Source organism: Tigriopus californicus, chromosome 9 (genome assembly GCF_007210705.1).
Source record: "Tigriopus californicus strain San Diego chromosome 9, Tcal_SD_v2.1, whole genome shotgun sequence".
NCBI classification, from domain to species: Eukaryota; Metazoa; Arthropoda; class Copepoda; order Harpacticoida; family Harpacticidae; genus Tigriopus; species Tigriopus californicus.
In genome coordinates this window covers 14,537,861-14,549,786 of record NC_081448.1, presented here as the reverse complement: position 1 = coordinate 14,549,786, position 11,926 = coordinate 14,537,861, and the positions used below count along the sequence as shown (strand labels likewise).

The 11,926-nt window shown below is 42.7% G+C and overlaps 2 protein-coding genes across 3 annotated transcripts; one reads left to right on the top strand and one right to left on the bottom strand.

The window, feature by feature from the left end:
- The first annotated feature begins 6 nt into the window (after positions 1 to 6).
- Positions 7 to 933, top strand: LOC131886419 (chymotrypsin-like elastase family member 2A). The gene is made up of 2 exons (XM_059234744.1): positions 7 to 129; positions 197 to 933. Exon 2 carries the CDS (start codon positions 241 to 243, stop codon positions 856 to 858), a length of 618 nt encoding a protein of 205 aa, XP_059090727.1. The 5' UTR covers positions 7 to 129; positions 197 to 240; the 3' UTR covers positions 859 to 933.
- Positions 934 to 5,325: 4,392 nt separating this feature from the next.
- LOC131887477 (tetratricopeptide repeat protein 39B-like) lies at positions 5,326 to 11,427 on the bottom strand. 2 transcript variants are annotated; one of them, XM_059236098.1, is made up of 11 exons: positions 11,145 to 11,421; positions 9,886 to 10,340; positions 8,663 to 9,270; positions 8,243 to 8,493; positions 7,830 to 8,171; positions 7,599 to 7,764; positions 6,861 to 7,085; positions 6,511 to 6,779; positions 6,200 to 6,429; positions 5,880 to 6,114; positions 5,326 to 5,804 (listed from the first exon to the last, which is right to left on the bottom strand). In XM_059236098.1, the coding sequence occupies exons 3-11, from the start codon at positions 8,687 to 8,689 to the stop codon at positions 5,645 to 5,647; spliced, it is 1,905 nt and encodes a 634-aa protein (XP_059092081.1). In that variant the 5' UTR covers positions 8,690 to 9,270; positions 9,886 to 10,340; positions 11,145 to 11,421; the 3' UTR covers positions 5,326 to 5,644. The 2 variants fall into 2 exon arrangements, with proteins under 2 accessions (XP_059092081.1, XP_059092083.1); XM_059236100.1 differs by lacking the exon at positions 5,326 to 5,804 and having other exon boundaries at positions 5,886 to 6,073; positions 11,145 to 11,427.
- Positions 11,428 to 11,926: the final 499 nt, after the last annotated feature.

Genomic DNA, 11,926 nt, shown 5'->3' with positions numbered 1-11,926 from the left:
CGGACACCCGTCCAAGCATTAAACCGGCTCCCTGCGGTTCCCAATTGACCAGAAAAGTGGTGGGTGGGACTGAAACCTCTCCGGAAGAGTTTCCTTGGCAAGTCTATCTGATCATAAAAATTGGCGATGGTAAGATTGTACATTCCTTTTCTGTGAAGTAAACTTCCAATCAATTTTGTTTTCTCGTGTGAAACAGAACGCACTTCATGTGGAGGCACCTTAATCCATGATCAATGGATAATGACGGCTGCGCACTGTATGACCAATGCTTGGTTTGTTCATGTGTTTATTGGTTGTGATTCACCCGAAGACCTGCATGGCTGCGATCAAACCTACTCGATCTTTGATCCCCAATTCATGATCTCGCATGAAAATTACCAAGACGATAATCTCTTTGCCGGCAACGATATTGCTTTGTTACGGCTCTCTACGCCCGTTGTACTGAATGATCGGGCAGGTCTTGTCTGCTTACCAAACGTCCCAAGACCAGCGGATTTGGGTGCCATCGAGGTGGCTGGCTGGGAACAAGTTTGCAAGGGTTGTGCATCAAGTCCCGCCTTGAAGACGGCAACGATGCTTCTTTTGGATTGGACGTCCTGCCAAACGGGTTGGATTCCCAGTAATCCCTCGGCTTTATCGGAGAAGATTCTCTGCACCACAAATGCCACGGGACAAGTTTATTTCGGCGATTCGGGTGGGTTTGGTGGTTGGCGACGAGATGATGGACGTTATGAACAGCTGGGTGTGGTTTCGTTTGGATTGGAAACCCCTTTCAACCCTGAACGACCGGTGGTCTTTACCCGCGTTTATGATTTTTTGACCTGGATGTACCAAACTATGCTTACTTCCAAGCAATGAGGAATTGATATGCAAGATTCTGAATGGGGATTTATCGATCAAATTAGTGTTCGAATAAAACAGTTCATTCCTGGAGTTATTACTCGAAAGCGAAAATATAGACCTCTGATGAATAACCGACCGAGGTAGCCATGTTTAAAACCCTACGCTAAAAAACAACGGCCCTTGGTCCCTTTCCCAGTTGTTTTGACTTGCCAGAGGCAAGCACATTTCTTCATCATAACGTCTTCCTATCTAATAAATGTGCATGCTCTATGTCGTCGTGTGGCCTGAAATTCCTGGGAGACCTAAAACGTATTTGATTACATTTACAAATACATAGGTTTCAGATGTGATTAGTTGCATTACTTTCTTTTAAAATGTAAAGGATTTAAATTCATAGCAATCGTAGTAGTCGAGTGGTCTAATGTACCCAATAGAGGCGCGAGATGGTTCCTCAGACGTTAAATCACGTTCTAAGTCTCATGGACAGACGGCACATGTACGGGTGGAAGAAAGGACAATCTAACTTTGAACTATTTTATCATACCTTTCAAGGCCAACTTCATCAGGACAAGACTACCTTCGGTAAACAGGACTAACTGTTTTCTCTTCCGCCTTGTTTGCCTGCTTTGGTTCAGGGAGAGAAACCTCTTCAACCTCTACAATGGCCTGATCAGTTGCCTCAACTACTGGGCGAGCCTGTTCCTCAAGCAGTACCCAGCTCTGATTGACCAAAACAGCTAAAGATGGCTTCCATCATGAATGCAAAGAACCTATCTATCAATTAGCTGCAAAATCAAGAGACTAAGAGACCAAGGAAAACTAAAAGCCCTGTACAGTCGTGTCTTGAGCTACAGTACAACAAAGCAAAATAGCAATAAGCTTCCTCACATCAAACAAAACATGCGAATCTAAGATGGAGATCTCAACTAAAAAATATACAATCAATACACTAATGAACCGTAATATCTAACTATCAATAAATCAAAACAATGATGAAAAATAATGATTAGATAAACAAAAAAATACTGAAAATGGTTACAAATGACGTCAAAATATGGGCTAAGATGTTAAGAGGAGTCATCTCGTCTGGAGTGGCATTATGAGTAGGGTGGGTAAAAACATTGCACTAAAAACGACCAAGTATTAATCAAAAAAGCTGCAAATATTGGATACTGACAGGCACAGCCATACAAATTGGACTTAGGATGTACGGTTCTTGTAATGCACATTTGCCTTTGATTATGGTCCGATAGTATTTTTTACTTCATTTTGGTATCTCAAGTTCTCGTGATGGAGAGCAAAATATCACTCCAGTGTGACCAGATTGTAAGCTTCATCAGAATGGGATTAATTTGACTTGAGAAGAAGCTAGCTAGGTCACTCCCAACTTTCTGATTGGATTTATTTACCACCAATGAATCAAAGTTCAACTTTTTTTTTCTTGTTTTAGCGTCTATTGGAGCGATCTTCAGAGTTGGTAGAAAGACGACTTTTCATTGACAAAGGGGTTCTGACACGCCTACTTTCCTAAACTAATGTATATTACAGTATGTTCAATAATGGTCCTAATTCCTAATGCATGTTCTGAAATTTCGAACCTCCAGCGGGTTACCCTGTGAGACCAGTCCAGAACATCATGAAACACCCGGTTGATAGCGCGGTTGATACCTGTCATTGTAGAAAATCCCAGTGTTAGTTATTCTTCATAGATAGCCCAGCTACAATATAAAAAAACAACAAAATCATTTTACCCTTCTTCTTATTCTCGTCAATGGTCATCCCTCTCGATGAACCAGCCTTATTTCTGCTATACAGACGTCATGGTGTTTTGAATTCGATACCATAGCAATTTTGAGTTGGACAAAAAATCTACGAGTTCACGCTGTTTGGTTCTTGGTTTGCCAAAATATGATAAAAACGAGCAAAATGTTAAGCATGGTGTTGAAAACGTGTAAACATTTACTTTTTGACAATATGGCCAGAATATTGAAAAAAAAAATATTTTTCATTGAAATTAAACGCTTTTACCCTCTCTAATCATGAGTAAGCACAGAGGTTTTGATAAAAAGTATACGAACAAAATTAACACAGAGCCTCTCATGATTGGCACAGAGAATACTAAAAGCCATTGCATTCTAGGGTATCACTAAGTCTCCAATCCATCAACTACTACTGGATCAAAAAAAACAAACTTGCGACTTAAGTAGTNAGAATACTAAAAGCCATTGCATTCTAGGGTATCACTAAGTCTCCAATCCATCAACTACTACTGGATCAAAAAAAACAAACTTGCGACTTAAGTAGTGCACTCATGTGGAAGCTAGTACTTGAAAAAAATCATTACAACCAGACGAAAATGGGTTGAGGTATCGCTGTCTTGATAACATTACTTTTGTCTCGTGGTCATGTCAACTAGGTCCTGAAAGTGAATCATTTCCGTGCTCACTTTTAGAGGACAACCCTCGTTGATCCAACACCCCACGCTTCAGTTAACGACGGGCCAATCCGATCAAACACCATTCAAATGCAAACAACCCATTTAAGGCGTCCCAGGGACCGGTTACAAATTCTATCCTCCGACTTTCCCACGCCTGACACGAAGGGGAAGACGGTAAGATGTTCTCAAAGCTCGAACTATCCTTTATTACAACCTCGCCATGTTTGGGTGCAATTAGTTCATGAAGGTCCCACCCAACACCTACCGTAAGTGGAAGTAGCTCTCTATGACTATGCTCTAATGTGCCATCGGGGTCATTCCCTCAAAATCACCTTTGCAAGACCCAGAGCCTTGAATCCAGCTAAAATCCAACCTTCTGAGAAACAGATTTGCCGTTTTGACTCCAATATTGATAAGTAAAATCAATAAATGAGCTGTATGCATGTTTGTAAGTTAGCACTGCATTACTCCCATTCTTGGCCAGGCTCGTTTGTCCATGCCACTGGGAATGCTTCATAAAAAAGTAATTTGTGCTCCAAATTTGAACTACTTCAACACTATCAATCTTAGGGAAGAACATGCCTCGTTCCTTTTTAAGATCTTAAACTTGGGCGGAGAAAGACATATTTGAAAAGTCGAAATGAATACACTCAGGGTGGGAATTTCGAAACCTGACAACGTCAAGGTATCATAAAAAGGGTTCCGTTGCAAATTCAATTTTTCCTTTTTGAAACATCAAACGTAAAAAGGCTGTTTTATTAACTTCGGTTTTATTCTTTTCGCTGTTATTTGAAACTTTCTTCGAAAGTGCGTCAAAAATGATAATGTTTGAGAGTATTTGATTATATATTTTAAGTTTTTTCCGAATGCTTAACGAGAATTCGTATCAAATGTTTTACCTTCTTCTTCACATCTAAAACTAACATATTTTCCTGTGCTCAACTAATGATGGAGAATAAAGTCAAAGATGGATATGAGGAAGGGTGAGAAATTTCGTGCAGCATACCCAAGCAAACGGAGAGTTTCGCTCTAAGTCAGGTCTTTTAGTTCAACGGAATTTGAATGAGATGATATAAACATTACAGCAATGCAAATATAACAAGATTTCAAACCACAAAGACATTCATTGCTGTTAAAAACAAGCGCAATTTTCAGCCCTGAGCGTCTTTCTTTAGGACATATGAAAATAGAAAAAAAAAATTTTTTGTTCAGTTTCCCAAAAAGCTTCAAGTTTCCTCAGTTGCCAAGAGAGAAACGAAATATTAAATGCCACATTGGAGCGTGAAAAAAAGGAACGAGTAATTTTTGTTTTTTGGGGGGGTAATAATAATTACAGCATTTTTGAATGTATTGGGATTACAGTACCTCTTTCGAAAAAAAGGACCGAATTACTGCATTTTCGTTGATACTGCCTTGCCCATTGTGTGATCGGTACATGGTTGGTTCACGAGTTTATTGGCTGGCGATTCAACCGAAGAACTGCATGTCTGTGATCAGATCTATGCACTCTTTGATCCCTAATCCATCATCTTGCATGAAGATTACAACGATGTAAATCTGTTTAAGCGCAAAGATATCATCGCTTTGTGGCATCTTCCCACGTCCGTTGCTGTTAACAATCGAGCAGGCCTCGTTTGCCTGCCGAGTGCCCCAAGACCAGAAGATTTAGAGACCATCGAAGTAGCTGGTTGGGGACAAGTCTGCATTGATTGTGGATCAAGTGCCATCTTGAAAACAGCAACAATGCATCTTTTAGATGTAGACTCTTGCCAATCTGGTTGGATTCCAAGTTATCCCTTTGCATTGACGGAGAAGATCCTTTGTACTACGAACGCCACGGGTCAAGTTTATTTCGGCGATTCGGGTGGATTTGGTGGTTGGCGACGAGACGACGGGCGTTATGAGCAACTGGGCGTGGTTTCATTTGGCTCGGAAACACCTCTCGATCCTGAGCGGCCAGTGGTCTTCACCCGCGTTTATGATTATTTGACCTGGATATACCAAACCATGCTCAGCTCCAAGCCATGAGGAATTGATATGCAAGATTCTGAATGGGGATTTCTTGATCAAATTAATTTATTTATGAAGTTAATACTTAACCGAAATATAGATTTCTGATCAGATACCAATAAACGCAACAAGACAAGGGGCCCTGCGCAATAAAACTGCAATACTCAATAAGCGAAGAAGCATTTTTTGAGTGGCTAAACGCATTTCGTCATAATAATGCCTGCCTATCTTTTAAAATGTGCACGCACGAGGTAGGCGTCTGGGGATGGCACATGTTCGTTCCAGGAGTTATTTCCTCTTCCCTTGAAGGATCTCCATGGCTTCAATTTCATTTAAAGGTGAGGGTGAACCATTTCAAAGCATAGGAAGAATCTCGTCCGCCGTCCAATCGTCATGGTTGGGATCAGGATCACCATCACTTGATTTGGCCTCTGAAGCTCCCCGAATCTCCTGCTGAACCGAATGGATCCGGAAATGGAGTCGAGATTGCAAAGAAAAGTCTTTGAAATCGTTTCTGGAACAACGAGGTCAATGAATCAATGAATCTCGGTCCAATTGAGAGGCTCTAGATCTTGGGAGATGTGCTTACTTGGCACACTCCAGTTGGTGCATGGCTCCCTCAAGGTTGCCTTGTTCTCGAAGAATGCAACCGTATTCGAACATGGCATATGGAACGAGATAGGTGTCCACCTTCAGTTTTCCAGCATGGGATATCACAGATTTGAGACATTCTTCAGCATGAAGAGGAGACTTCATGTGCTTTAAGCACATTGCTTGGAGCACCTTCAAAAGACAGAGGTTCTCACTGTAATAGTTACTGAAAGCTGAAAAGAGTATGAGAATGAAACATAATGAGTGACAGCACTCGGATTCCAACAATCCAAAACAAGCAATGGGTTTCGGGATTACCGGAGTTCTTCTCCAAGTTTCGGAGTTCGGAGTCGACGAGGGCGTAGATTCGCTCCACCAATTGGAATTGCTTGCCGATAACATGGAAGCCGTTCCAAACGTAGATGAGTTCCAAAATGGGAAGCATGAGGTTATTGCTTTGATCCAGGAACCGCTCGGCTTTCCGCACGGCAAACTTTTCCATGGGCAGACTCTTCCCGGCGATCCTTTGTTTCCACTTGGGGACATTTCTATTGAGAGAAAGAGAAAGTCGTCATGTTCGGGCGACTTCTTCAGTTGTTAGAGAGCAACTTGGTTGGAGTACGACTCACTTCATGAGCTCCACAAGTTCCTTGTTCTGACTAGAATCTAACTGCTTGCTCTTCATAATCATAGCCGAGGCCTTTTGGTAGGCATAAATGCACTTGGACCAATTGGACTCCTGGAGAAGCAAGTCCGAATATTTCCACCCGCCGCTCCAATCGCAATTGAAAACATGAGCCCAATAGAGTTCCCAATAACAGATATGGTGGAATTGCGGCCAGTCATTTTGGGAATCCACGGATCTTTTGTACCAGCTAATGGCCTCACCCACCTCACCCTAGATAGAGATAGGGAATTGGATCCATATTAGATATGAGCTATTGCATAATTTCGAATACCGACTACTACTATCCAATACCTGGACGAAATGATATCGGCCCTTGAAGAAGAGGAAGAAAGCACCCTCGGGATATTTGGCCAATTTTTCCTCCAGGATACGTTTACATAAGTCTAGGTTGCACTCAGTGCTACCAATGAAGAAGGATAAGAGCAAATGGTAGCCCAGGAGGATGAACGAAGCCAAGAATTGGCGAAGACCATTTCGTTCCTGTTCCACCCACATGATCTCTTGCAATCCAGCATCCTGAAATTAGAACACAATGATTGGAGACCAGAAGGGACAAACTTAATCGGACCCCAAAAGCCAGTTTATGAAGATAAGGAAGGCCGTCCTTGTTGTCAAGTGTAGGCAGGCAGGCAGGCAAGCCTTTTCCATGATCTTGATAAATTGACTTGAGCGGGAAGCAAAACAAGTAAAAGTCTACTCAAGCTACAATCTAACTTCTCTCGGCAAGCAGAGAACCAGAGGAACATGATGAGGTCAAAGGAAAGGTTTCCTTTGTTTCTGAAGGGACATCATGGGCAAACAACAGAGAAAAAAACGCTGACATTGCCACAATGCGAAATGCGACGAAACTGAGGGTCACGGCGAACTTGCATACGTGTGCTGCTTTACCTTGGAGCTCTGAGGAAAATGTATTCGTAAACATACAAGGAAGAAAAAAAAAATTATCAATCAAATCCCCAGCCAACCACTGAATATGGATCTCCATGGATCCTTCTCTCCCGAGCAGAAATGTCAATTATTGGATCTTACCCGATTGCCACTGAAGCCAATGAACTCCAACACTTTCATAACGCGTGCTGGTAGCAAGGAAATCATGAGATTGAAAGTGCCAACGCCCAAGCGAACCCCACCTTCGAAATCACTCTTGTACTCGGAATTGGTCCAATCCCGCTCGTGGAGCGCGTTCCAACACTCCCTGGAGCAAACAAGTCGTAAAGCTTTGCTCATTTCCATATATCAACAAGGTCGTCGCTGACTCACCGAAACGATTGGTAGCACGTTCTGACTTTGAGTCCGGCCTTGACGAAGGACACCAGAGTCTCGTCTTCGCAAAATGTCAACGCGGCCTTGAGCAATAAGCATTCGGAATAGCAAATCTCGGCGTGGAGCTCCATCTCGGTATACTGGTCGTAGTCGACCTTCTTGATGATTCGTCCCAGGTTCTCGGTGAAGCCGGTTTTGCGTCTCATTTGGCCGATGGTATCGCAAGCTTGGGACAACACGCCAGACGCCTCTTCAATATGCTTCTCCTCGAAAGTCATAACCGCCTTCAAGTACATGAACACTCCATATCCCAAGGCATGATACATACTCCGATCGGCCCTAAAAGGGAAAAGATAAAAAGAGTGAGGGAGCTTCGTCGGGATGACTTTGGTCGTTCGCAATGAGCTTACATTGGCTGGCAAATAGCTCTCGCCTCCTCGAATTGGTTGTTAAGAAACATGTCCACGGAGAGCTTGGCATCGTCCAAAGTCTCTGACAAGGGCGGGATCTCATCCTCCCCGGATCGGACTCGTTTTTTCTTCTTGAAACGGAATTTCTTACTCAAGGATCGGGGTGAAATGCCGCCGTTATTATTGGATATCACATCAAGAGCATCATTCTTCGGACTCAACGCCGGCTCCTCCAAAGCATCTTGAAAGATCTAAAAAAAAAAAATCGGACAAAAATCCAGGACTCGCTCATTTTTGGCATTTCGGCATGGAAAGCGGATTTATCTCGGATTTGCTCGCTCTCAAGCCCAGAGTGACGAATGACTTGGCAATCGGCCCTTGACAGAATTCAAATTGCTCCACACAAAAGAGCTCACTCACCTCGTCATCAGCCTCGGTCGAGGTCATGATGAAAGCCTTGGAAATCGCACGTCAAAGGTTAATGGGACAAAGGGGTTGTCAAACTCTTCTGGACTTCATCATGTATCCCCAACCATCTTGGACAGCTTTTGGCACATGTTGACACTCTTTCTTTTTTGTTTTATTTTTGATCACGGATCGAATCCAAACAAAATTAGTTCTTAGGCTCTCGAGCATCAATCACAATGATATACTATGTGGATGATGATACTTTTGCGACCGATGATGGGTCGTAGCCAAAATCACTTGGAGCGTTTGGAGTCTTCGCGGCACAGATCTCTTGACAGGCCAGCCCTTTTTCTATGAGATTAAGGAGGAGGAGGGCTAGGAACTTTCGATGTTCACAGGGTGGATGATGACTTGATGAGCCTCTTAATTTCGTCCTCACTCACATACATCTGTCGGAAGATGTGTCTTTCAGTAGAAGCAGAACTCGTTGGGTGCGCACTACTACTACTACTACTACTGCTATTACTACTACTGTTACTACTACGTACAGTCACTACTATCCGCAAGTATCGGCGCTCTCAGTTGGCCTCATAGCAATGATATCACAGTGGCTAAAATGCCTTATCAAGTTTTAATGGAATAATTCAAATGCTCTTTGGCCCCCTGGTAGATCAAAAAATGATAAGAATGACTTTGAGATCATGATCATATGCATTTTGGCAAAAAAGAAACAGAAAAATATGCGTGGAATAAATGAGAAATTATAATTTTCGAGAACTTACTTGATGTAAATGAGGATATGATCCATAAAGTATCTCAAAGATACAGTTTGTAACCTGAAAATCTGTAAAAGTAGCTTTTCATATTTATATTGTTCACCTTCTTATGAACTTAAGTTCACAAATGACAAAGTGTGGTTTCAACATTTGAATTTAAGAGCGTTTTAAATGGTGTTCTTTAATTTGCAGAGATATTTCAAAATTGCACAAAAAGCAAAAAAAAAAAATTGCTCTTGTGATCTTGAAAATCGTTATAACTAGCTGTCAATCAATTTCTGTTACATCCAATGTTAACCGAAACATTTCATTTCAGATGACTCAGAAGCAGCTTCATAGACCATATCCTACTTTGCATATAGTCAAATGGTAACGAAGCTTAAGATAGCAAGCTCCTAGTTCCTGTCAAAGAGATAGGCTTGCGTTGTTTCCATCAAAACTTGATCAAGACATTTTTACCACCGTGGTTAGAGAATGCTAAAAGTTAACCTGTTACATAGAACTGGAGGCGAATGGAAGGCTGGAGGAGGACGAGGTAGAGGCAGAGGCAGAGTCACAGGCGAGGAGGACTTGAAGTACGAAGATTCTTGCTGCGATCGCGGAAGGAACGATGGGCGCATCCCGCAAAGCCCAACGAGCTCGCCAAGCAGGTAAATCAGGTCGATCTTCAGGCCTCGAGTAAAAAAAAACAGGATTGCAAAGCTGGAATCCAATACACGCGTAATCAGGTTCATTCAAGAGTCTTCGCCGCATTTACCCATGTGAGACATCAATCGTTACAGGTGTAGTGAGAAGGGACGCAATCAGGATAGAATTTATGTGTATACTATGTTGTACGCAAGATTGTACTTGAGCGTGGGAAATGCTTTTGAACCAAAAACCAGATTGGGTTACTTGGTGAGCGCTTCAAAGATCTGTAAAAAGGTTTAGCAAACGATTACAATAATCCTTTTTCTAGGTATTCAAAAAAGCGAATTATGGGTTGTTTACTTGAAGTTCAAATGCAGTGTTCTTAGACTATTATTTTGAAGGGATCCTTGTTTTAAAAACGTGCGAGACTTCTCCTTCACTATGAAGGCAATTTGAAACTGAGTAGCGAAAGTTCTTTTAACTATTCGTTTTCCTCGTCCTGACATATTTCTCGACTTCAATTCTCCACTAGAAAAGATGCCCTAAAGAATGGCTTACATCGGCTATCCCGCCAATAGGATACTTATGAAACACTTTGAGGCAAGCTTGAGATAACAAACATGTATATAGACAACGGGATCAAAGTCTAACAGCCAAAGAATGTGGAAATGATTACTTTTATTATTAGAGTCAATGTACAAGTGCCCTTAAAACCTCAGATTATCGAAGCATGGCCGAAGCCTTATCAATAGACCACATGACCTCTTGTCTTTACTCGTTTGCTTCACTCCCTCTTTCTCTCCCTCTCTCTCTCTCTTTCTCTCAGTCTCCGTTTCCAACTTATCAGCACTTCATATCGAACCAAGATTTGTGGATAGCTTTTAACGACTGCTTTGTAGTATCAGTTGTACCCCACTGCAGGATCCTTTCGTCTTGCTTGGTTTCTCCCCGACCTTGTCCTTGTCGAGTAAGTCTCGGTCGGCCTCGAGCGAGTCATCCAAACCCTGTTTTGAGGTTGATGTGAACTCGGCCATTGAGAACGAGTTCTTCTAAGGACATTCGTACTACTATTAAAATGTATTCTTTACCTTGTCAATCTGAACTCTCTCTCTCTCTCTGTCGCTTTTTTTTCACACACAAATGCAGCACTCGTGTCTCCACTTCTTAACTCCTGAGTCCTTCCACCAACAGCAGATCTCTGAGGAGATGTCCTTCGATTCTTAGGAAGAGCGGCAAGGCCAAGGCCAAAAAGTGCCCCCAAGAATCTTCTCCTCTTCTTTCTCGTGCTTATGTACTCTACCCACACTCTTCTGGTCCTCTCTCCAATGAAGTAACCGAGACTGAATTGGACAAGAGAGAAGAAGGAGCGTGTTCCTTTCCCAAAAGCCTTTGCTGGCTTGCACTTTTGGGGGGGGGTGGGGGGGAGGACACGCACGGAAGCAAGGAAGGAAGGACGGAAGGAAGGAAGATGGTACCAACGACAGGATGGCACGATCCACTTTCCCTTGGAACACCAAGACAGCCAACGGCAGTAAGTAAGACGAAGATAAGAGGAAGAGGACGAGGCGAAAAAGAAGAAGAAAACGCGCTGAGTACCAAAATATCCAGCTTTTGGCAACATGATCTGCCTCTGTCCTCATCCTCCAGCCGTGTCCTCGATCTTCTCCCCTTCCTGGCGGCACGAGTGGAACTTGGGAACTTGGAAACTTGACGCCGCTCGCTGCTTCATACAATAGGGTAGACGGTAGGTATATTAGGCTGTGATGGAGGGGATTCGTCGTTTCTCCAAGTTCTGAAAGCTTGCATGTGCAGGAGACGAGGCATACTTGGTGTGTCTAGGACATGGCATGGAAAGGGGCCTCTTTTTTTT